The 19,914-nt window shown below is 49.0% G+C and overlaps 12 protein-coding genes across 12 annotated transcripts; 6 read left to right on the forward strand and 6 right to left on the reverse strand.

Annotated features, from left to right (window-relative positions):
- Window positions 1–221: 221 nt before the first annotated feature.
- Window positions 222–1,052, forward strand: V1518DRAFT_403562 (uncharacterized protein; the record flags this gene model as incomplete). The annotated part of the gene is made up of 1 exon (XM_066901871.1): window positions 222–1,052. One exon carries the CDS (start codon window positions 222–224, stop codon window positions 1,050–1,052), a length of 831 nt encoding a protein of 276 aa, XP_066762652.1.
- A 7-nt stretch (window positions 1,053–1,059) lies between these two features.
- Window positions 1,060–2,598, reverse strand: V1518DRAFT_410755 (branched-chain alpha-ketoacid dehydrogenase kinase). Its single transcript, XM_066902682.1, has one exon. The coding sequence runs from the start codon at window positions 2,531–2,533 to the stop codon at window positions 1,214–1,216; it is 1,320 nt and encodes a 439-aa protein (XP_066762653.1). The 5' UTR covers window positions 2,534–2,598; the 3' UTR covers window positions 1,060–1,213.
- A 142-nt stretch (window positions 2,599–2,740) lies between these two features.
- Window positions 2,741–3,532, reverse strand: V1518DRAFT_410756 (uncharacterized protein). Its single transcript, XM_066902683.1, has 2 exons — window positions 3,182–3,532; window positions 2,741–3,132 (listed from the first exon to the last, which is right to left on the reverse strand). The coding sequence occupies exons 1-2, from the start codon at window positions 3,446–3,448 to the stop codon at window positions 2,824–2,826; spliced, it is 576 nt and encodes a 191-aa protein (XP_066762654.1). The 5' UTR covers window positions 3,449–3,532; the 3' UTR covers window positions 2,741–2,823.
- On the reverse strand, window positions 3,533–4,407 carry V1518DRAFT_410758 (Oxo-4-hydroxy-4-carboxy-5-ureidoimidazoline decarboxylase). Its single transcript, XM_066902684.1, has 2 exons — window positions 3,830–4,407; window positions 3,533–3,770 (listed from the first exon to the last, which is right to left on the reverse strand). The coding sequence occupies exons 1-2, from the start codon at window positions 4,307–4,309 to the stop codon at window positions 3,717–3,719; spliced, it is 534 nt and encodes a 177-aa protein (XP_066762655.1). The 5' UTR covers window positions 4,310–4,407; the 3' UTR covers window positions 3,533–3,716.
- A 116-nt stretch (window positions 4,408–4,523) lies between these two features.
- V1518DRAFT_410760 (DNA/pantothenate metabolism flavoprotein) lies at window positions 4,524–6,076 on the forward strand. Its single transcript, XM_066902685.1, has 3 exons — window positions 4,524–4,772; window positions 4,822–5,044; window positions 5,097–6,076. Exons 1-3 carry the CDS (start codon window positions 4,551–4,553, stop codon window positions 5,699–5,701), a joined length of 1,050 nt encoding a protein of 349 aa, XP_066762656.1. The 5' UTR covers window positions 4,524–4,550; the 3' UTR covers window positions 5,702–6,076.
- Window positions 5,768–7,537, reverse strand: V1518DRAFT_431140 (ubiquitin-conjugating enzyme and catalytic subunit of SCF ubiquitin-protein ligase). The gene is made up of 6 exons (XM_066906187.1): window positions 7,129–7,537; window positions 7,036–7,061; window positions 6,918–6,975; window positions 6,702–6,854; window positions 6,490–6,637; window positions 5,768–6,434 (listed from the first exon to the last, which is right to left on the reverse strand). Exons 1-6 carry the CDS (start codon window positions 7,216–7,218, stop codon window positions 6,193–6,195), a joined length of 717 nt encoding a protein of 238 aa, XP_066762657.1. The 5' UTR covers window positions 7,219–7,537; the 3' UTR covers window positions 5,768–6,192.
- Window positions 7,525–8,676, forward strand: V1518DRAFT_410766 (U1 zinc finger-domain-containing protein). Its single transcript, XM_066902686.1, has 4 exons — window positions 7,525–7,562; window positions 7,629–7,648; window positions 7,701–7,789; window positions 7,849–8,676. The coding sequence occupies exons 1-4, from the start codon at window positions 7,554–7,556 to the stop codon at window positions 8,529–8,531; spliced, it is 801 nt and encodes a 266-aa protein (XP_066762658.1). The 5' UTR covers window positions 7,525–7,553; the 3' UTR covers window positions 8,532–8,676.
- Window positions 8,581–12,107, reverse strand: V1518DRAFT_431142 (uncharacterized protein). Its single transcript, XM_066906188.1, has 2 exons — window positions 9,759–12,107; window positions 8,581–9,703 (listed from the first exon to the last, which is right to left on the reverse strand). The coding sequence occupies exons 1-2, from the start codon at window positions 11,880–11,882 to the stop codon at window positions 8,828–8,830; spliced, it is 3,000 nt and encodes a 999-aa protein (XP_066762659.1). The 5' UTR covers window positions 11,883–12,107; the 3' UTR covers window positions 8,581–8,827.
- A 126-nt stretch (window positions 12,108–12,233) lies between these two features.
- Window positions 12,234–14,125, forward strand: V1518DRAFT_410769 (uncharacterized protein). Its single transcript, XM_066902687.1, has 2 exons — window positions 12,234–12,388; window positions 12,453–14,125. Exons 1-2 carry the CDS (start codon window positions 12,373–12,375, stop codon window positions 13,859–13,861), a joined length of 1,425 nt encoding a protein of 474 aa, XP_066762660.1. The 5' UTR covers window positions 12,234–12,372; the 3' UTR covers window positions 13,862–14,125.
- V1518DRAFT_410770 (N2227-like protein-domain-containing protein) lies at window positions 14,013–15,727 on the reverse strand. Its single transcript, XM_066902688.1, has 5 exons — window positions 15,533–15,727; window positions 15,104–15,478; window positions 14,982–15,049; window positions 14,858–14,924; window positions 14,013–14,804 (listed from the first exon to the last, which is right to left on the reverse strand). The coding sequence occupies exons 1-5, from the start codon at window positions 15,619–15,621 to the stop codon at window positions 14,192–14,194; spliced, it is 1,212 nt and encodes a 403-aa protein (XP_066762661.1). The 5' UTR covers window positions 15,622–15,727; the 3' UTR covers window positions 14,013–14,191.
- On the forward strand, window positions 15,688–17,936 carry V1518DRAFT_410774 (P-loop containing nucleoside triphosphate hydrolase protein). The gene is made up of 5 exons (XM_066902689.1): window positions 15,688–16,547; window positions 16,602–16,768; window positions 16,819–17,194; window positions 17,247–17,515; window positions 17,563–17,936. The coding sequence occupies exons 1-5, from the start codon at window positions 15,855–15,857 to the stop codon at window positions 17,879–17,881; spliced, it is 1,824 nt and encodes a 607-aa protein (XP_066762662.1). The 5' UTR covers window positions 15,688–15,854; the 3' UTR covers window positions 17,882–17,936.
- A 491-nt stretch (window positions 17,937–18,427) lies between these two features.
- Window positions 18,428–19,792, forward strand: V1518DRAFT_436589 (60S ribosomal protein uL30; the record flags this gene model as incomplete). The annotated part of the gene is made up of 3 exons (XM_066906299.1): window positions 18,428–18,438; window positions 18,883–18,994; window positions 19,163–19,792. 3 exons carry the CDS (start codon window positions 18,428–18,430, stop codon window positions 19,790–19,792), a joined length of 753 nt encoding a protein of 250 aa, XP_066762663.1.
- Between the last annotated feature and the right edge of the window lie 122 nt (window positions 19,793–19,914).

Genomic DNA, 19,914 nt, shown 5'->3' on the forward strand with positions numbered 1-19,914 from the left:
GAATCAGTGCTAAAGACTTGCTACGAAGGCTGAACGTCGGCACGCCTACAACAGAATTAATTGCTACCGGCAATCATCGAAGTAAGGAAGCGGCTAGATAGCAAAATTTCGAAGTCAAACGCCTGATCTGAAATCCCTTACTGTCGAGGTCATTTTCAGTCAGTTGCAACCGTCAAGTGTCGTATCTACCATATCTAGCTACCTCTACTATTCATAGCACAATGAATTCAGCTCTACCATCGTCTCGCCATGAAAGCCACAGGTCCAGGAACGGGACGGGTGCCAGAGGCTTGTTACGCAGACAACGAGCCGGCGGCACGCTTAGTCGCGAGGAATTATCGATTATTTGCAGCTATCGAGATAGCGAGGCAATGCGGCAGCAACGCCGACGCAATCCGGATCGTGAGCCTACTTTGAGACGCACCAGGCGCCTCTCTGTCGTTGGAGCTTTCCGCAACCTTCATGCACGTGCTCCTCAGATGCCTTCCCCTGCTCTTACTCCTCGACAGCAGAGAAATGTACTGCACTCAGACTCTGAGCGGTCGACCTCGCCGTCCTGGAATGGCGCTACTGCGTCCGCCGTTTCTACTGTAATTGACTCTTCATGTTCTCTTGATTTGGACAGCCAATTTAGTTCTCTATCTCAGCCAATCGGATATTTTCCGGAGATCAATGCACTAGATACTCGGGAAAGCCCTCACTCGATTATTTCTGGTGCGGGCGATGATTTCATGCGTGCTCTCATGCAATCTTTAGCAGTGGAGCAGTTTTCGAGTGACAACCCTCCATTGATATTGGTCTCACAAGGTATGACAGCACAGGGGTCGTCCACCAATGCACTCGCGCTTCAATTGGTGATTTCAAATGCGATGAGAAATGCAAGACTACAGTACATCAATAACAACATCGTCCTCAGCAGGGAGGAGGTAGAATCATTGATTGGCAATTGCGTTCGTCAGATGCTTGTTACTGAGGTACATGATATGATCGTCTTACATGGTATGCTATTTGCTGTACTAGGATATTTGTGCTTGTTAGCTGCACCGCTTTGATGGAGTGCTGGAGTGTGGCGACGATTGCGAGTTGTGCAAGTCCTTCGTGACCACTTTAGTACTGGTTTATTGAACATTGTCGTATTCTTCGTAATACTTGGTCATAATTTGGAACATACAATACAATCATGTCCCTTCTGACATCTAATTCGTCTACAGAACTAAAGATGAGCTGCCTCCAAAAACCTGCTCTCAACACCAAGTTTAGACACATGAAGAACAACATCACAGCCATAACCCTCTAATGAGTTCACCGCAATCCTACCACCCCAAAATTCAGCGTACACTTTGCTCATAGGTAATCCCATACCTAGACGCAGATCTGGGGAACGAGTAGTCAGACTAGCAAGACTGCTAACTCGCATCCTATTTCTTAGATTCGCGTCAACTGCCGCTTCCAATTCCTCAATCACAGCCTCGAGAGCCGGGACGGTGGCAAAGTTCCGCAGCCGTGTCATGCTCCTTGGACCCTTCGCAAAACTCCATAGATCATGCATGATTTCGCTAGGAATACCGCCAGCGGTATCCGAGAATCTGAAAATGACATGCTGCGGCGCATTGCAGATCGTGACAAGGAGTGGTTTCGGCTCACTGCCATTGATTTCAAATCTCTCCACAGACGCCTCAAACGCGTTTCGCAAGATCTCTCCAATCATATAGCGAAGATGACTTTCGATGAACTCGAACTGCGTGCTCACATCACCCTCCAAGACTAAAGCAGGAAGTTCGACGTGCGAGTGACCGCTGGACACGAGTTTTCGAGCAAGGTCGTCACAGCGATGTACAACATCCGTAGCGTTGCACTGTAAAAACACCTGTCCAACTTGATCTCGCGAAATATCAGAATTCGGCGCTTTCCGAAACGCGTCTGTCATAGCGATATGCTGTTCCGTGAACACTCGTCTTGAGATTCTGCTAGACAGTAATAAATGCACAAATTCGTCTAACTTCTTATAATCCATGAGATCTGCACTTTCGATAATGCCCATAATTACATGCGGAATGACCGTAGTGTGATGAGTCAACATGTTGTGCATCAGGTCACAGAACCGATGATTGTCCTCCAAAGTCTTGATCACAGGAAACTTTCGCAATGCGTCAAATGACTGATAATAGAGCTCATAAACTCGAGAAATATGCGGATTTTGGACCACGGAATACGGTAGCACCTGCATAGAGTGAATGCGATGCGCAAGTCGTGTAGGCAGTTCCTGGCGCACGAAATTTGCGGACTGGATGATCTTCTCGGCGGTCAACTTCCGTCCAAAAAAAGCAAACTGCTTTAACGATATCGGTCGAGATGCACGCGACGAAAAGTTGAGCAATGCTTCATTTTGGTAGAAGTGTCGTGACGAAATCGTGGAGTTGTAAACTTCTGAATTATGCCGGCGACCGAATTCGCGAGCCGCCAGCAGAGACTGCTGTACTGCGCGAGTAACCAAAATATTGTTACGTCCCACTAATGTAGCCACAGTAATCATGCCGACTGATGATAACCCCCAAGCAAGCGGTGTCGAGTAGTCGTCGGCAAATTCGCGGGGATCAGCAGTGTGCCCACTCAGTTCACACCGAGCCCGGCGTCAGGTGGACTGTGTTGCGGGTTAGGGCACACGCTAGGTGCGGCGACAGTCTTCGCTGCGACTCACCGCGCTCTCAAGGCCGGCTTACGTGCTGTCGAAGGAGAATGCTATTCTCGAAATTCCTTGTTATAGTCTTACAATATAGGCATGGTTTGATTATATACAAAATCGGGCATGAAGCGGTAAAGTGATTAACCTTTTTGCGCGTCATTCTCGTCCGTCGCGTCAAACAACGGCGGATGCCGAGACGTCCGAATTTTCCATACATCCTCACTACTTCCGTGGGCAAGGTCACGAGCGACTTTCTCCTTGTAATATTGCTTTATCCGTTTAGACCGCACAGGCTCCTCGTCCATGGACACTGCCATGCAAAATTTGAACATGTCCCATCGGTCGTTGCAGTCGCGGATTGTGCCGTAGCGGTATATGTTTCGAGCTTGGCCAGCGACGCTGTGGCATTTAACGAGTTCGTCAAACTGTTGTCGGCATGACATTTCACTCTAATCTCATTAGTAGCTAGCTTCTTATATAGAACCAAGGCATGCTCACCGGGAACACATCCGCCGGTGAGAAGTCATCGACAGGCAGCTCCGGCGCAACTTCACCTTCGGGAGCGACAGTAGTCGCGACTTGAGGTGGTGGTGTCACTGGCGATCGTCTCTTGAAAATAGAGAACAATGATGATGCGGGATTGCTTTGGGGTATTGGCAATGTAGTTTGCGCAGTCGGCGGCGCGGTCGCCGACCCGCGGTCGTCATCGAACGAAATGGACCACTCCGCGATAGTTTTGTCAATGTCATCTTCTTCAATCGCCATGATAGGCTAGAACTGATAGGAGATTTGATATTCGGACCGTGCTTGTGGAATTATGACAAGTCCTCGACAACGATGATCACCGCGGGTTCGGAACGCGAGTGGATGGTATTGAACCTTATTTCTTAAACGCTCGCAGTCAAGCTGTAGGTGCTAGCAAGACCATACATGACATTTACGCAAACGAAAATGGAAGGCATGAATGGGTCAACTGATATCATTGATTGCTATATACACAGGTCAGCCCCATAACGATAGGCCGTTGCAAACCTCACAGCTGAGCGCCCAGTTTAGCAGCTCTATCTCTGGCGATCTCACACATTGCCTATTCACAGAAAGATCAGTACGATCGCGAGATATATTGACATGGACAGGTTTACTCACATTCAAAGCCTCCAAAGTCTCTTTTTCATAATCGCCACGTTCGATTCTCTGGCGCATGTTCTCCATAATAACTTCCCGCGGCCGGCCATTGACGAAAACAACATACCGTAGACCTGGAAACTTTTCTTCGTACTCAGTGTTGAGCACTCTCAGTGACTCAGCTTCTCCTTGAAGACTAGCTTGCTCTTGAACAGAGTAGACTGAATCGACCTTCCGAGCACCAAGACGGGGATGTGCTGCTAGGATCTCGAGTAAGTTGGCCTTCGCGGAGGTGTTTGCTCGTGATTCGGCGGTGAGGGTTAGAAGTGCTGTTCTCGCGTGCTCAATCAAATCGCCGTATGATACGGCATTTGCGAATTCTGGATACAGAAGACTCTCAAGCGCCTGCGACCGTTCGAACAGGTGCTCTAGAATCTCGGCGCGGTCCGCCACGGAGAGCGTACGGAACGAGTCGGGTTTGGGAAGAGCATAAGTCGACATTTTAGGGGCTGATAAAACATGAGAAGGGAATCATTTCAGAGCAGACCTTTGAGGGACGGGCGCAGTAGATATATGGCGAACATGACGCTTGCTGGAGATGCCCGACGCTATATGCGCGCCGCATCGGTCCTCTCCGCGTGAGCCGCATGAATCACGTGCACAAGATTCCTCCCAACAAACTGATCAATTCGACGTCTCAGAGCGTACCTGACTCCCCACACTCTGCATCGCGCCCACAATAATGGACTATACCCGTCACCATCTTCCGCCACCGACACGTCGGTTGTCGACAGAAGGTGGTCCTGTCATCGACAGAACTATTCCGTTGCTGCCACCGGCCCTCGAGATCGACGAGCATAATTTCTTTGATAACAGCGATCCGCCGGAGTACCTCGAGGATCTTATCAAGGAGACCGAAGAATTCGTCAAGTTCCACAACGGCCGAAGGATAGCTCTTGTTACGGTATGTGTACGTTAGTATAATGCTTGGACTATTAAACTAAGATACATAGTCTGGAGGCACTACTGTCCCCCTCGAGAATCAAACCGTCAGATTCATCGATAATTTCTCTGCCGGCACTCGAGGCGCCACTTCTGCTGAATACTTTCTCGAGAACAACTATGCCGTGATCTTTCTGCACCGGCAGTTCAGTTTGCAACCGTATTCTCGACATTACAGTCATGCTACGAATTGTTTTTTAGACTACATGGAGGAGCAGGATGGCAAAGTTGTCGGTGTGTTCTACTTTCACTGCGAGATACGGTGCCGAAACTAACACGTGCGCAGTTGGCCCAAAATATCAAGCGGAAATGATTTCAGTGTTGCGCAAGTATCAGGCGGCAAAAGATAAGAACTTACTTCTGTTACTTCCGTTTACGACAATTGTGCAGTACTTGCACACTCTGCGTGCCGTCAGTGAAGCGCTGCAACCTGCAGGCTGTCGCGCCTTGTTCTATCTCGCCGCTGCCGTTTCTGATTTCTTTGTTCCACCAAGTCGAATCTCAGAGCACAAGATCCAGTCAAAAGCCGGAGGAAACCAGCTTAAAATGGATCTAGACCCCGTACCAAAGTTTTTGACCAGATTAGTGGACAAATGGGCACCGAGCGCTATGATTATTTCGTTTAAACTCGAGACCGACTCAACTATACTGCTGTCTAAAGCACACCAGGCTCTGGAGCGGTATTCGCATCAACTTGTTATTGGAAATCTGTTACAGACTAGAAAGTACGAGGTCGTGTTTGTCGAGCCGAATTCTCCAGAGTTCTGGATCCGGTTATCGGATCGGCAAGCCAAGGATCAAGTTGAGGTCGAGAGTTTGATCATACCGGCTGTTATTGAGCGACACAACGCGTGGATTAAAAAGTCAGATGAGATGGCAAAAGACAGTTAGCACAGTGCGGGGGGGAAATTTCGTTGTAATTGCATGGAACACCGAATCCAACTAGACGTATACTTTGCATTAATAAGCTGATTTGAAGACATCAAGCGCCGATTTATTTACATTGATTATTATAGAGCTAAGATAAAGCCAAGCAACCCGAACTAAGCAAGACCAAATAATTATCGCCAGACAAATGCACACACGATAACATATAGACACGATATTACAACGACGGAAAACAGAAACCAAACACCTTGACTATGTCCACTTTGCAGCATCAGCTCGCTCCCCTGTTAGATACTTAGATGGTGAGTAGTTGTCAGATGACAGCGGATAAATTAGTGCGTTCGTGGAGATGCATGTGACAAAGTGCCAATAAACTCGTATAGCTTCATGCTGTTCTATCCCGTTTTAAAGAAGCAACACGTATATGGTCCGACAATGCTTGAATAAGTTAATCCGGGACCCACCAGTGTGACCAGCTCCATGCTGGTTAGATATTAACTAGACTTCTCGTTGACGTCCGAATCTTCTACCAAATCGGAACCTTCCCGGTCACCATCTTCATCCTCTTCGTCATCATCAAGATCTTCATCAAACACATCGTCGTCATCGGCGTCGTCGTACCAGAAGTTTTCATCATCGGCGATATCTTTCTTCTCGGGCGCAGGAACAGCATAGACCTCGGCGTCTGGTATCTTGAAGTCTTCGGGAATATCACTCTTGGAGGCCTCCACGATTCCTGCACAGTTAGGCACAGTTCAGCCGTTTTAATAGCAAGTCATACATCCACATACTCTTGGCGATCATGTTATATTGCTCTCTGTTTGACCTCCACGAGACTGCAGCGTCAACATTCGCTGGCGAATCAGGGTTCGGGTCTTCCAACAGAGACACAATCGAGACAAGCACCGACTCCACACTCTGAGCGGGACTCCAGCGTTCCTATATAACTGGTTTAAGTACGACAAGTTTTAACCTGACTTTGTCGGCGGTTATAGTTGCATACCGAAGGTGCCTCGCCGGATGACTCGTCTTCGCCTGGATGCAGGATTGATATGCAAAGTCGCCCATCCTTATATACATTTGGGTGATAGAACTGCCTCAAAAACCGAAAAGTGGGTGGGCTAAAGGGGTAATCGTGAGGGAACTTCATTTCAGCCTGCACCGAGTCAATGGTAAGTCTGCCGGACAACGCGCCTGTTTGTCATATAACCGTCCTCACCTTGAAATACCCGCCGTGGTAGATCGACTCCTTGTTGAGAACCATGACGGCCACATTCCTGAACTTGTGTTAGAATAGAGAATATCTATACAAGGAAGCAGTGGAGCCGTTCGCGTACCATACGTAGATATTGTCATTTTGCAACTAGACGTGGAATACCTATTAGACAAGCTCTCCCAAACACATAAACACACAAGCACGACATATTTACCTCGATTTGGAACGCAGACATGCCCTTGTTGGGGTCCGTGAGCTCCAGGAACTGCTTTGTGAGTAGCGAAGCGCTGGCCGACTTGGACATGCTGGAGGGGAATGCCGAGAGCGCGAACAGGGTCGGACAGAGGAGTGAAGTGGAGCAAGATGGTGATATCTATGTTTATGAAGAAGATGTGTGCAGTATATACAAGCCCGAACAAGGTGGCGAGGTGCGGGCGCGGAGAGAGCGGTGCGAGGAAGCGCAAGGAAGCGAGGTCCGAGAGCCGGTCCGGGGAGCCAGTCGCGTTCTTGTGACCGCGCAAGAGGCAGATGGACCGAAGCAGAGCGCCGCACGTCGCCACACCGCCAAACCCTGTTTGCGCTCACCAGTTTTTGGCCCTATCTCCTGTACATCTCCACGAGCCCGCGACGGTCCATACAATGCCCAAGATATGTCTCCTGATCTACCCTGCGCTTCGAACATTTTGTCCTGACATTTAGTGTTCTCTTATTTACTATTTCTGCGACTACTGTGATGGTATGTCCTGTCCGTCTCTGATCAGAAAAATCCTCAGCTAACATCTCTCCTGTCTTCCTCACACATGACTCCATCAGCGTCCGGCGCGCCCACAACAGCGGCCGCAACCACATAAAAAATGTTATCGACTACTACCAGCGTATGTCTTGTGCCTCTTTTCTATTTCTTTTTGAATCGGCCCTCTCACAGTGTTCGCAGAAATCAGCCAAGAGCAAGCCCAAGCCATCATCGATTCCATCACGAACCAGTACAACGCCGATGGCAAATTGATTTCAACACCGCGACCTCTACCGTATAAATTCCCCACGAACACAGTGCAATCGGGCTTGTCGGGCATGGCGATCCCACCACCGGCCGGCCTGCAGATGCCCGCTGGCGGCGCCTTTCCCATCCCCCCTCCCGGCATGCTTCCGATTCCACCTTTGCCAATAGGCCGTGGCGCTCCTGGCAGCCAATTTTCTAATCTGGGTTTTGCTATTCCACCGCCTGCTGGACTTCCACTACCTAACAGCATTCCTGGCTTACCCGGCATGCCTGCTGGCTTGCCAGTACTTCCTGGAATGCCGGGATTACCTGGAATGCCACCTATGCCGATGCCAGGTCTGCCTAACATGCTACCGATGAATGCTGGCAATTTCCCTATGCCGGCACCAATTGCGCCAAGTGGATCATTCCCTTCTCCAGCAACTGCGGCCCTTGGCGCGCCTGGAGCAACCGCTCAAGTTTCGGCCGCCCCAGGAGTGGGCCCTGGCGCACCCGGGTTTCCATCAAGGCAAGCGCCACCCGGCATGCCTAGTATGGGCAGCTTCGGAGGTGATCTTCCTGGTATCGGTATTCCCGGTGCTCCTGGCGCGCCGGGTGCCCCAGGATATCGACGATAATTTGTCATCTTCGCATTTTCAAAAAGCTGGCGTTCAGTGGTTTTTTGTACCTCCAGTTACTGTCTTGTACTTTGCGTTATGTTGTAACTATTCGATCATTTGATATTTACTGAATAGCTTGAATTAAATTATTGTGACATCCAAATCATTCCTTCGCCAACGTGAACGGCAATCATGCTAAATTACAGACCTGAGTATAGGACTCCCTCCTAAAAAATACATCTTTCTCTGACCCCCTTCCAACAAAATTTACCTTATATCTTCTACAGTACACACGCCAGCATTGGAAGAAGTCATTATGATGCCGATACATTCCTTGAGCCTTTGAACAGATTCAACAAGTTGACACTCGACTTCCGTATAACTTGGTGTCGTGTGTTCTTTGACTGCTTTGGTAGCATTGGGCTGTTAGTACCCACGACGAAGTTCGGTGCATCGCCGCTTATACCGGTCGCGGTGGGTGTGATATCGCGATCTAGATCACTCCTCGGAGATGAAATGAAGCCTTCCGGCAAAATCGGAGACATGCTAGCAGATCGTACAGACTTCTGATGTGGCGAATAGTTCGGAGCGCTTCCTCCGCTTGAAGATGGTCTAAGTACCGTCGCCAAGCTCGATTGGCTATTGCTCACCAGCTCCGGAGATTTCAGTAGCGTTGACATATTTTCCATAGATTCCTTCTTGTTAAGAGTCATTGGTGGCGACAACGTATCTGCTGGTGAAACATCGGAAGAAGTGGTGGTTGTCTCCGGGAATATGAATGAGGACACTGCCTCCTTCGGCGAGTCCTTGGCCGAATTCGCGCCAATGAGCGCTGCAAGTCCCATACGGCTCATAAAAGACGGTAACTTCCTCAGTTGTTTCGGCTCGTTGTTCGTATCTGTCCTCGATATATCCGACTTGCGTGGCGAAACCTTTCGAAATTTTTCTCCATTATCCCGGATCTGAGGACTTCGTCCTTTGCTCTGTTTCGACTTGAAGCTGTACTTAAAGTTCATACTCGGACTTTGTGCAATTTGTGCCGAGTCTGATGGCACGTCCACGTTCGAAATGGCAAGACCGCGAAACACAGAAGGAGAAGAGAGAAACACATTGCTTGGTGTCCTGGTGTGATTATGCGGCTTCTTACCGATCATATGATGAGGTTGCTGCTCCTGCTGCTGCTGCTGCTGCTGTAAACATGTCAGAACTCCTCCTGGAAGCTTCTCGCAGAGCCATAATACTGACCTTTGCTTTCATGTCGCGAAGTTTGTCCGGCGTCAACGTTAACTTATATGTAATGTCGCTGTTCAGAAGTGTTTCGAAAGTCACGCGTTCGTGTTCTGACTCTATTTTCATGCTCGTAGTGTCGCTAGCCTCGCTTGGTCCCGCTTCGCTCTCGCCCTCAGGCTTCTGATTATTCGATATCCAGACGTATTTCTGCACCCGCTCAATCGGTACGGTAGTCCCGAATCCCGGAATCGTGGTTTTTCCGCCTTTGTATTCCGTTGACGAGGTTGCAGTCGATGGTCGTCGAGTCCCAGAATCAATGCTAGAAGCATCACAAAACTCCGCTGAAATTAGCGGAGCAGATGCCATCAGCATAACAGAAGGCTCTCTACGAGTACTGCTGACAGGCGCCTGCGAGTCATCTGAATGTGAAATTACAGATATTGACCCACCTCGCGGTCTTGGCTCTTCAGCTGGACTCCGTGATGCGACTGTGTCCGCTTGAGCACTAGCTCGTCTTACCGGTTCGTATACGCCTGCTGGTATCATATCTTCCGCAATGTTATCCAGATTTGAAGTGCGAAGCGTCGACCTGGATGACGACAGTTGTGGAATCTCGGGCTCTTCAAACTCGGGCAGGCTTATCGGCTCCGGAGATATTATCGCAAACGTCTCAATTGTTTCCACTATTTTTTCAGTAGTGTCGTCGTCATTGTAAGGCTCGTCTGGAGCCGCCATGTCCGGAAACTTTGGCTGTATAGACTCTAACACGCTGAGTGATATCGGCCTGTCATTTGGTAGGTGCGACAATCGCCAGCGCGCAGCATGTGCAGCAATAGTAGACTCCTGATATTCCTGGTTATCCGAATATGACGTTCCACGTTTGGCTAACATTGCACTTTCGACAAACACAGGCTCCGGCATAGATGCGAAACTTTCGTATAACGACGACCTCTTGTAGCTGTGAATACTGCAGGTTCTAGACTGACGACGGTCTTGTATATGTGAGGGCGATAACGACGTAACTGATTCTCTGTTGGAGACTTGAGAGTGAGGTGTTCTGTTGATTGGGGCTCGGGGAATTGCAGGAGGTGTTCTAGGTTCTTCGAATGCTGGAGGAATTCTAGCTTGTTTCTCGGGTGTCTTCTTAGTAACAAGAATCGGTTGGACAGGTTGTGGTGACTCCTCTGAACTCGCGTTCACGGTAACCGGAGTCACAGGCATAACCGGAGCTCTCTTGGTTGGTGTGGTTGGAGGTAATGAAGGAGTTGGCAGATCCAACCTGCGCGCAAAAGGCTGCAGCTTTGGGCTATGCGCCGAACTCGGAGGTGTCTTAGGTGGTGGACTTAGCGGGCTCTGAGGGTACATCTGTCGGGGACTGCCGAGTTGTGACGGTCCCAGAGGGCTTGAACTGCCAGTTAGCTCTTTCCCGCGCTTCAGCCATTGTCGCCACATTTTTCCAATCTGCGGATCAACCGCCAGCTTGTCGACATCGGCTTCCTCTAGACATATTATTCCAGGGGTAACGAGCTGTCCAGCCGCTATGGCGACGATGTAGCGACTCAAGGCAGCACGACCTGAGACGAGCAGAATATGCTCCGCGACAACTTCCAAAATAGCCGTGAGAAAAATCGTGGTTATTGGCGAGACGTTTGATCTGCTGGTTGGCGAAGACGGGAAGAGACTGTTTTCACCAGGGGTATGTGCTAGAACATCGGACTCTTCGAGATTGCCGAGGGAGGAATAGACCATGCAACGCGCACGGGTAGTTTCCCATGCCGCATGAGCGTGAAATTCATCAGAACTGGATGGTGAAGATATCTGCGCTTCGTCTTCGGGTGTCTTGCCGAGATAAGTGCGCAGTTCGGCCTCGCCTTCATTCACGGCGTCGGTTCCAAGCTGGTTCTTGAACAAATGCAACACTGCTGATCTGAGCGAGCTAATTGTAGCCGAGCGAGCACGGCCAAATATGTGAAAGAGTAAATGATCGAGGAATGCGTTAAGTGCAGCCAAGGCAGCCGGTCGAGGCGGCAGCGCGGTCAAGGCGTGCGCACGAAGAAGGGGGTCGGAGCTGAGCACCGCGAGCGCTGCTGTCGGTGCCACATACAGTGGCACCAGAGCTCGACTGCCGGAGGCAAACATTAGGACCCGCGAATCACCTACTGTCGCGTGCCTGGAGGGCGACAGCGGTGGTGAGGAGGTGTATTTTTGCGAGCAGCTGCAGCGACGCTGGGACAGGTCTCTGGACTGCTGCTAAGATTGGATCTCGGCGGGGGACATGGATGTATGAGATCGAGGAAGGTGCCGTTTCATAGCGCGGGTTTAGATTTTGAACCGGCAGCTGATCTGCGTCGCATATTAACAAACTGAACCCGGGGTCAGTTCGGTTTGCAGTTCGCTGCACGAGCGACGTACGCAGAATGGGTTCGGGTTTTACTAAACTCCCAACGCCCAAACTCCCAACGCGCGGCGCGATCGAAACTCCCGCGGGACATGTACCGCGCGCGACCAGCTCATCAGGAGTATATTCGTTACCGCCTCATCCTCCACATCGCACCATTTGTCCTGTCTCTAGCTAGCACTTATACTGGGTTGCGAACAGCAAATACAAACTGCACTCACTGCTTCAGCCATGGCTTGGCGCTACGGTAGGGCTGCCTACACTGTCCTTCCCGCTCACGATCTGTCTCGCAAGGCTTGCTGACTGCTTAGATGCTCATATTGTTCTGACTCCTCTTCCCTTCGATGCGCTCACCACACCCGTGAATGTGAGCAACAAGCCAATTGCCAAGTCAATTCGCTTCACGCGTCACATCAAGCTGACGGACAACTCCGCGGACGAGTCGTACGTGCTGATCGGCCGATCTTCTCACAATGCTGGCAAAAACTTGAATCCTTCTCGCGAGAACGCATTATTTGATTTGCCAAACGTGTCACGTAATCATGCAACCATTTTTCTTGACTCGACCGAGAACAAGGTTCTCAAAATTCGCGACTGCGGCTCTCTGCATGGCACTTTTCGCAAGGGCGAGCGCGTGTCAAAAATCGGAGTCGAACTTGTGAATAATGATGTGATCACTCTAGGATCATGGATTGACTGTGGTGATGAAGTTGTCCCGGCACAGCGTGTTTCGGTTTTCTTCAAATGGGTTCCGGCTGAAAGGGCCAAGGATGATGAGCCAGTCATACCAATGATTCCAGTCACCACGATCCTACCTCCAGCTCCAGATTTTGAGCTTACAGATGATTCAGAAGACGCCGACGTAACTGTTGTTGGTACTGAGACACGCAAGCCGATCTTGCAAGTTGCCGATATCATTGGCGGTGACTGCTCTCCGAATCAAGCGTCGCCCAATGAATCCTCTATGCCTCAGCTGCGAGCCACAATAGTTCCTAGTCTTGAGATTAGTCCCGTCGCCACTTTGGCGTCTAGCCCCCCACTTTCTGAGTTGAAGACTGGGAGTAACTTGTTCAGGCGATTTAGTTATCCTTTCAAACTTCCCACTCCGCCGCACTCGTCGCCGATTAGTTCATTGTCTCGACGCAATGGAGCGGTGCTGACATCGACTCTCCGAGAAAGGGTTTCAACTGCAGCTCTGAAGCGTATTCCTCTCCTTTCGTTGAAGAGGAAGAGGGATAGTTCCGACGATAACGATCATTCTAATGTGAACAAGCAAGGCGATAATCAAGTGAATAAGTTTGCGACTGCATGCCACGACGCGCTGTCATCAGCTCAAGAGACTGTTGGCGAAAGTGCAGACTCTAACGATAGGATCGTCGCAGCTGCGATGTCTTTATTTGCGGAGTCTCAGAAGGCAACTATTACTTCCGAATCTGGGACTGCGAAACCGTCGATGTCGTTCTCTGCTGCCGAGCCTGTTCCCAAAAGATTTAAACTGTCAGAACACACGCCGCCGAAGCTTTTTATTAAGACAGATCTTGCCAAATCTGGCAAGGCTGGCAACCTTTCATCTGAATCGGACCGATCTTTAGGGTCGTCTCCGCCTACTTCATCTCGCAATGTAGGAGGCTATATCGCAGCAACTACTCTAGGTGTCGTACTTGGAAGTGTTGGAACTTTTGCTGCTCTTCTGTCCAGCGCGGCCGGCTCATTGGAGTAGTTTGGGGTATTGGGTTATTGATGTTCTTTGGCTCGTCGAACTAATAGTGCTGGGTATTTGGCGCGGGCGTGCTAGGTTTCAGGTAGGCGTATATGAGGCGGCATGGATGGATATGATCAATGTTTGACGATTTAGCTTGTGATGGTTCGACTGTTGTTATGTGATGTTTTGCCTTTAAACTCTCCTTTTTCGTCTTTGTAACTCAAGTTACTTGACTTGTAGTGCTAATTAGTTTTAGTGTGAATGAAATGTAATTAGATTAGATTCTCCCAAGATCCGACAGTTATGGAATTGCGATGATGAATGAACTAGTATATTCAAATGTGGCTGCTAGCGAGTCGGTATTTCATCAACAAAACTTGTAAATTCTTCTCCAGGTCTTCGTTTTCGCGCAACCCAAAACACAGAGTCATAAACCCAGCGTCCCAAAGCACGGTCATCCGCCGCGTATGTAGTCTTGATACCTGTCCGTAGTGCTTCAAACACAAAGCCAGAGTCTTCAATGACTTGTACCAATTTATCGAGCGGAAGTTCAATGCTCAGATTTTCCACATCGCTTGGTCCATTTAGCGTCGCCTCGCTTTGCTGATCTTCAAAGTGATACAGCAGTGGTCCAAAGTTGATCCAGTAGCTGGTAGAGTCCTCGCTCAGTGCGTATGATATGGTGTCGATGTAATCCAGCACGTTATGCGCTGTGTCGATGAAGAAAACTGTTGCTATCGCATCCCATTTTTCTTCCACTTCATCGTCCAACATCTCTTTCCGACCATAAACATCCGTGAAGGATCCAGCACAAAACGAGAAATTCTCCGTCGTAGAGATATCGTGTGTCGAAGGGCAAACGTCAGGAATAACAATAGGACGAACTTGATTTGCACCACGACTTGTGTGCGAGAAGTTATGCACGAACGGGTAGATGGTATATTCAGATGTTGTGGTTGTACTGCGGCCGGATTAGCACTCGTCGGCTGCGGTATCCAGAGAAGCGTGACTCACTGGTTGAGAAGAAAATTAGACATGACCAGCATGTGATACGAAAATTCGTTTCCTTGTGAGAAGTAGCCTTTCAAATATGAGCATTGAGCTAATGAGAGACTTAATTCAGATCAAGTGGTGATACCTTCGCATGCGATATCGTATGCCAACCGGCCGAGTCCAGCGCCAGGAACTAGAACGCGTTTGGATCTCCTATACAATTCCTATTAGCTTCAACCTTGCCTTTCTCCTTAATCGTATCCTCGCCTTATATCTGATGAAAACAAGCCATTCAGCGCCTCAATCACAGGGCCGTAGCACACCGCTCGCTCAGGTGCTCCCTCTCGACTCCAATCACGAAATATCTGCTTGATCGTACTTTTCACATGTTCAACCTGTATCCCAGTCGCTCCGTCCCATTCGCTCTTATCTTGTGGAGCTTCAAACTCGTTCGCAGCAATGGTGACGACCATGTTCAGGAACTCCGCGTTCGCATTAAGTGCATTATCTACTGCATTCAGATGATCTGTATAGAATGAAGACAGTAGGCTGCGGTGCCGATCAGAAAGATTTTGATATGCCCGTCGCCGTGACTCGGTAAGATTATATCTTCCCGCTTTGCAATACACAAGAAATGAGTTCCTGAGAGAAATTAGCTTTCAGCATGAATTCAAGTGAATGTACTCGGCAGCATACAGCGTTGAGGTCAGAGCCCGCTGCTCTAAAATACTTTCGTCCAATGGAGCCTCGTCCGCGCCATTTTCGTAGTTCAAGTTCACGTCCATTTAATGCTAGGTATTTCCGTTGGAAATCTTAGTATCTTATCAATTACCGGGTGCCGACGAGCGTGGGGCAGGTGGCAGTCGCGGTTGGTGAGTGGTTCAAGTCGGGGCGTTCAGCGAGACCATCGGGTTAGGGTAATCTATCAATTTTTGAAGAGTCGATCTACCTTACGAACGGCAGCGCCGAGCTTGGCAGTACTTCGTCCACGATCCTTCGTGCGAGGTTTTTGGAGACGATGGAAAATTCAACTGATATGTTTATCGATCAACAGCGTAAACGCCACAAGCACCAGCGTGAGGCGGAAACGACAAAGCGCAAAGTCGACAAGTCCCCAGACGGAGAACCGGCAGTACACTCAAAGAAGTTGGAAGATTCACCTGACAATATTGCGGACCACAAGCGCAAGCGCAGTAGGCACGAGCTAAGTGCGGAGAAGAAAAAGTTCAAAGTCGACAAGTCCGCAGAAGCAGACGAAGCAGAATATGAGAAGCACGTTAATCTTCTAGCGAAGTATCGAACATATGTTCCAGAAGTAGCTCCGGAAATCGAACAGAAAGATGGCACAGACGAGCATGAGATTACCATTAGGGACCAAAAGGCTGTGCAAACAGCTGGACTAGTGCCTTTTCCTCAGCCCCAACAACTCGCACCTATTTCGGCTGTCGTCGCGAAAGACGCATGGATTACGAAGCCGGTATATGTTAAGGCAACAACCACCAGGCCATTCAATACTCTCCATTTATCCAACCAAGTGCTTCAAAATATCCAAGAAATGGGTTTTCAAAAGGCCTTCGCGGTTCAATGTGCGGTCGTTCCTCTATTAATGGCCGATATGGCGCAAATTGGACCTGACCTTAAGCCGTCTCTACTTGTCAATTCGTCCACTGGCAGTGGAAAAACTTTGGCATACGGTATCCCCATAGTCGAGGTATGTGAGACCGGCTCCGAGATTCACCACGCAAATTCACTAATTTACTGTTAGGCACTATTCAAGAGAGTTGTTCCTCGGATACGAGCTGTGGTTGTACTACCGACGAGGCCATTAACTCAACAAGTTCGCAACGTTCTTGAGCTACTTGCACGCGGTACATCGCTCCGTATCATGTCTCTTCGCAGCGATCGAGCAATCAATGAGGAACGACAGCTACTGTGTGTATATCTTGAGTTCATTGCGTGCAGCTCAAACTAACAACTATCAGAGAGAGTTCTACTCCCGATATAATCGTGACCACGCCAGGTCGTTTAGTGGACCACATACAATCCACCAAAGGATTCACATTACAGCATTTGCGATATCTGGTTATCGATGAAGCGGATCGACTCTTGAATCAGTCCTTTCACGAATGGGTAGATTTAGTGATTGGTGCTCTAGATGAGCGCAAACTAGACTTTGATTCGTTGACAGCGTTTTCTTATACAAATCATGTGCAAAAGTTGATTTTCTCCGCGACTTTGACAAACGATGCAGGCAAATGGGCTAGCTTGTATATCAAACAACCGCGACTAATTATAGTTGGTGACAAGTCGAAGGATGTCTCCGACAAGGAAGACTTTGCGGTGCCGTTTACACTTTCTGTGAGTCATATGGGGCTGGTATTACGCGTGTACATAGCTAATTTCGAAACAGGAATATACTGTGGAATACGAGGATTCGGCGTCAAAACCACTTCTCTTACTGAATCTCTTGTGGCATGAAGAGATCTCGGGACAGTGCATTATATTTGCCCGAAGTAACGAGACCGCGGCCAGACTGGCTAAAGTTTTAACTATTCTAGAGAAAGAACTTCGCATTTCGTCGAATGGTGTACCGTACCGTATTGGAATCGCTACAGGCGAAGTGAAGCAAAATATACGACGCCGAACACTGCGTGAACTGGCTTTGGGAGATCTAGATCTGTAAGTGTCCTAATAACTTTCACAATAACTACAACTAACATTTGTAGGCTTATATGCACGGATATCATTGCTCGCGGTATTGACATCGAATCAATCACGCACGTCATTAACTATGACGTCCCAATTGGAGCCAGGGAATACGTTCACAGAGTTGGTCGAACCGCTCGCGCTGGAAAGCCAGGAACTGCACTGTCTCTGATATCGCGACAAGAAGCCAAGTGGTTTAAGCAGACCGTGGCACAAATAAAGCGCGGCAAAGATCAGAAATTGCGGAGACGGAAGGTCGAAGTGCCGGAAGAGCAGTTCTTAGTGTATGAAAGCGCGTTGAGAGAACTTGAAAGAGAAGTGAAGCACGTCCCGACATAGGTAGCAGCGAACATATATAAATTCATAGATTTACAGTACATATTATTCTAATGGTTTCGGCAGTTGCAATACTACGCCGAAGAGGACACAAAACGTGCGTGCCACACAGGCACGCGACGCGTAGAGCAACTTTACAGGGCAAGCATGCACAATCTTTGCACGACATGATACTCTTTACACCGCCTTCCATCGATTCCACTCAAATTAAAGTGACATATCCAAGGTAGAGCAATGACAGCTGTCACCTGCATATATAGCAGAGGTCGAACAGTGCGCGTTGGCGTTGTTCCTTGGATCGAACTGTGCATGACAGCCCAGCCCGCGTGACGTCCAAGTTGGGAGTTGGAGCTGGGAGTTCCCGAATCAATTAGGGCACCTCAGGGGTCAGGGTTGTGGTAGGGTTTACATAGAAAGCAGTCACGCTCGAGCGACTTGGGTTGTGTCCAGCGACCTCCCAACGCTCAGCGAACTTCAGAAGTCTGTCTTCAGCTGCGTGCTACACTACGACCTGTTCTCGTCACGTCCTCGTATCCTACCAACAATACAATGGCCGGAACGTAAGTGCGATATATTATCTAGTCCGTTGGCATACTGCGACGTTTACGGCGATCTGGAATCCTCGCACTTTGTTGGGCTCAACCCAGCAACGAATACTTGTTAGGACTTCCTTGGTGTCTTCGTGGTCGTAGCAAGATGTAACAGTCTACCGCTGCGGCCTATTTCGAAGGTTATGAGATCAAGACGGTCGGTCTCTTCGGACGCGTCTTCTTCTTCAAATGCAATACAGGAGTTATTATATGCAGTAGCTCATGTTTGATTACATGGAAATGTCTACTGTTATTGCTCCTTCTGCGCAGAGTTTTCTCTTGCAGGTTATGTCCTCACTGTTCTTTGTAACAGTCTGGATTAAATACATTTCCAGGCATCTCGATTGACCGCACACCGCATTGCCTGGACGTATCTTGTCTTTCAGAAGGAAGTATCTGACCTAGAATTCCTAGTACTGTCCCCACAGCCGATCAGGTTCTTATCCCCGAGACTCTCTTGAAGAAGAGAAAGGCCCAGGATAAGATTCGCGCGGAGAAGATCGCCGCTGCTACCGCCAAGAAGGCTGTAAGTATAACCTTTCCTTTAGATCGTGAATTGGTGAATGATGATACTCTATCATTACGATGCTAGCCTATGGGCGATGTTGCTTTCGTTATACCATCTTTCGGGACTGATCATCGACTTTCACGATCAGCCATTTATTGTGATTTGATTATTAAGACATTTCTGCAGGCTAGCAAGGAGAAGCGCAAGGTCATCTTCGAGCGTGCTGAGAAGTACGTCAAGGAGTACCGTGAGGATGAGCGTGAGAAGATCCGTCTCGCCCGTCTGGCCAAGACTGAGGGGAACTTCTACGTCCCTGCTCAGGCTAAGCTCGTCTTTGTTATTCGTATCAAGGGTATCAATCACATCGCTCCTAAGCCACGAAAGATCCTCCAACTTCTGCGTCTTCTCCAGATCAACAACGGTGTTTTCGTTAAGTTGACCAAGGCTACCGCTGAGATGCTTCGCATCGTCGAACCCTACGTTGCTTACGGCTACCCCAATCTCGCCTCCGTCCGCTCTTTGATCTACAAGCGTGGATACGGCAAGGTTCTCCGCCAGCGCATCCCGTTATCCGATAATGCTGTCATCGAGGAGGCTCTAGGCAAGTTCGGCATCATCTGTATTGAGGATCTTATCCACGAGATCTACACCGTTGGACCTGCTTTCAAGCAGGCCTCTAATTTCTTGTGGCCGTTCAAGCTTTCCAACCCCTCCGGCGGTTGGGGTGTCCGAAGAAAGTTCAACCACTTCATTGAGGGTGGCTCCATTGGCGATCGGGAGGAGAAGATTAACCAGCTTATCAAGGCGCAGAACTAAGGAATAAATTCTTAGAATGCAATTTGTAAAAGTTTCTGTTGTAAAAAAGAGTAATGTATTTGGTTAGTTATGTGCGAATTCGCTTGATTTTGAGTGTAGAAGTGTATGACGTCTAGTGCGGC

Source organism: Limtongia smithiae (assembly GCF_038497785.1).
Source record: "Limtongia smithiae strain NRRL Y-17922 unplaced genomic scaffold V1518scaffold_1, whole genome shotgun sequence".
NCBI lineage: Eukaryota > Fungi > Ascomycota > Lipomycetes > Lipomycetales > Lipomycetaceae > Limtongia > Limtongia smithiae.

What these genes read in the sequence shown, in the direction of transcription:
- V1518DRAFT_410770 (XM_066902688.1), bottom strand. Translation starts at nt 15,621, where the DNA reads ATGGACGTGAACTTGAACTACGAAAATGGCGCGGACGAGGCTCCATTG. An exon ending in TTGTTTTCATCAGATATAAG is followed by an intron (nt 15,050 to 15,103) that starts GCGAGGATACGA and finishes GGAATTGTATAG; the next exon opens with GAGATCCAAACGCGTTCTAG. An exon ending in TCTAATTTTCTTCTCAACCA is followed by an intron (nt 14,805 to 14,857) that starts GTGAGTCACGCT and finishes ATCCGGCCGCAG; the next exon opens with TACAACCACAACATCTGAAT.
- V1518DRAFT_431142 (XM_066906188.1), bottom strand. Translation starts at nt 11,882, where the DNA reads ATGTTTGCCTCCGGCAGTCGAGCTCTGGTGCCACTGTATGTGGCACCG. An exon ending in TTCGCGACATGAAAGCAAAG is followed by an intron (nt 9,704 to 9,758) that starts GTCAGTATTATG and finishes ACATGTTTACAG; the next exon opens with CAGCAGCAGCAGCAGCAGGA.
- V1518DRAFT_410774 (XM_066902689.1), top strand. Translation starts at nt 15,855, where the DNA reads ATGGAAAATTCAACTGATATGTTTATCGATCAACAGCGTAAACGCCAC. An exon ending in ACGGTATCCCCATAGTCGAG is followed by an intron (nt 16,548 to 16,601) that starts GTATGTGAGACC and finishes ATTTACTGTTAG; the next exon opens with GCACTATTCAAGAGAGTTGT. An exon ending in CGGTGCCGTTTACACTTTCT is followed by an intron (nt 17,195 to 17,246) that starts GTGAGTCATATG and finishes ATTTCGAAACAG; the next exon opens with GAATATACTGTGGAATACGA.
- V1518DRAFT_410758 (XM_066902684.1), bottom strand. Translation starts at nt 4,309, where the DNA reads ATGTCGACTTATGCTCTTCCCAAACCCGACTCGTTCCGTACGCTCTCC. An exon ending in AGACTTTGGAGGCTTTGAAT is followed by an intron (nt 3,771 to 3,829) that starts GTGAGTAAACCT and finishes TTCTGTGAATAG; the next exon opens with GCAATGTGTGAGATCGCCAG.
- V1518DRAFT_410766 (XM_066902686.1), top strand. An exon ending in TATTTCTGCGACTACTGTGA is followed by an intron (nt 7,649 to 7,700) that starts TGGTATGTCCTG and finishes TAACATCTCTCC; the next exon opens with TGTCTTCCTCACACATGACT. An exon ending in TGTTATCGACTACTACCAGC is followed by an intron (nt 7,790 to 7,848) that starts GTATGTCTTGTG and finishes CAGTGTTCGCAG; the next exon opens with AAATCAGCCAAGAGCAAGCC.
- V1518DRAFT_410755 (XM_066902682.1), bottom strand. Translation starts at nt 2,533, where the DNA reads ATGATTACTGTGGCTACATTAGTGGGACGTAACAATATTTTGGTTACT.
- V1518DRAFT_410756 (XM_066902683.1), bottom strand. Translation starts at nt 3,448, where the DNA reads ATGGCGATTGAAGAAGATGACATTGACAAAACTATCGCGGAGTGGTCC. An exon ending in CACCGGCGGATGTGTTCCCG is followed by an intron (nt 3,133 to 3,181) that starts GTGAGCATGCCT and finishes TAATGAGATTAG; the next exon opens with AGTGAAATGTCATGCCGACA.
- V1518DRAFT_410760 (XM_066902685.1), top strand. Translation starts at nt 4,551, where the DNA reads ATGGACTATACCCGTCACCATCTTCCGCCACCGACACGTCGGTTGTCG. An exon ending in GAAGGATAGCTCTTGTTACG is followed by an intron (nt 4,773 to 4,821) that starts GTATGTGTACGT and finishes TAAGATACATAG; the next exon opens with TCTGGAGGCACTACTGTCCC. An exon ending in GCAGGATGGCAAAGTTGTCG is followed by an intron (nt 5,045 to 5,096) that starts GTGTGTTCTACT and finishes ACACGTGCGCAG; the next exon opens with TTGGCCCAAAATATCAAGCG.
- V1518DRAFT_431140 (XM_066906187.1), bottom strand. Translation starts at nt 7,218, where the DNA reads ATGTCCAAGTCGGCCAGCGCTTCGCTACTCACAAAGCAGTTCCTGGAG. An exon ending in TGTCTGCGTTCCAAATCGAG is followed by an intron (nt 7,062 to 7,128) that starts GTAAATATGTCG and finishes TTCCACGTCTAG; the next exon opens with TTGCAAAATGACAATATCTA. An exon ending in CATCCGGCGAGGCACCTTCG is followed by an intron (nt 6,638 to 6,701) that starts GTATGCAACTAT and finishes CCAGTTATATAG; the next exon opens with GAACGCTGGAGTCCCGCTCA.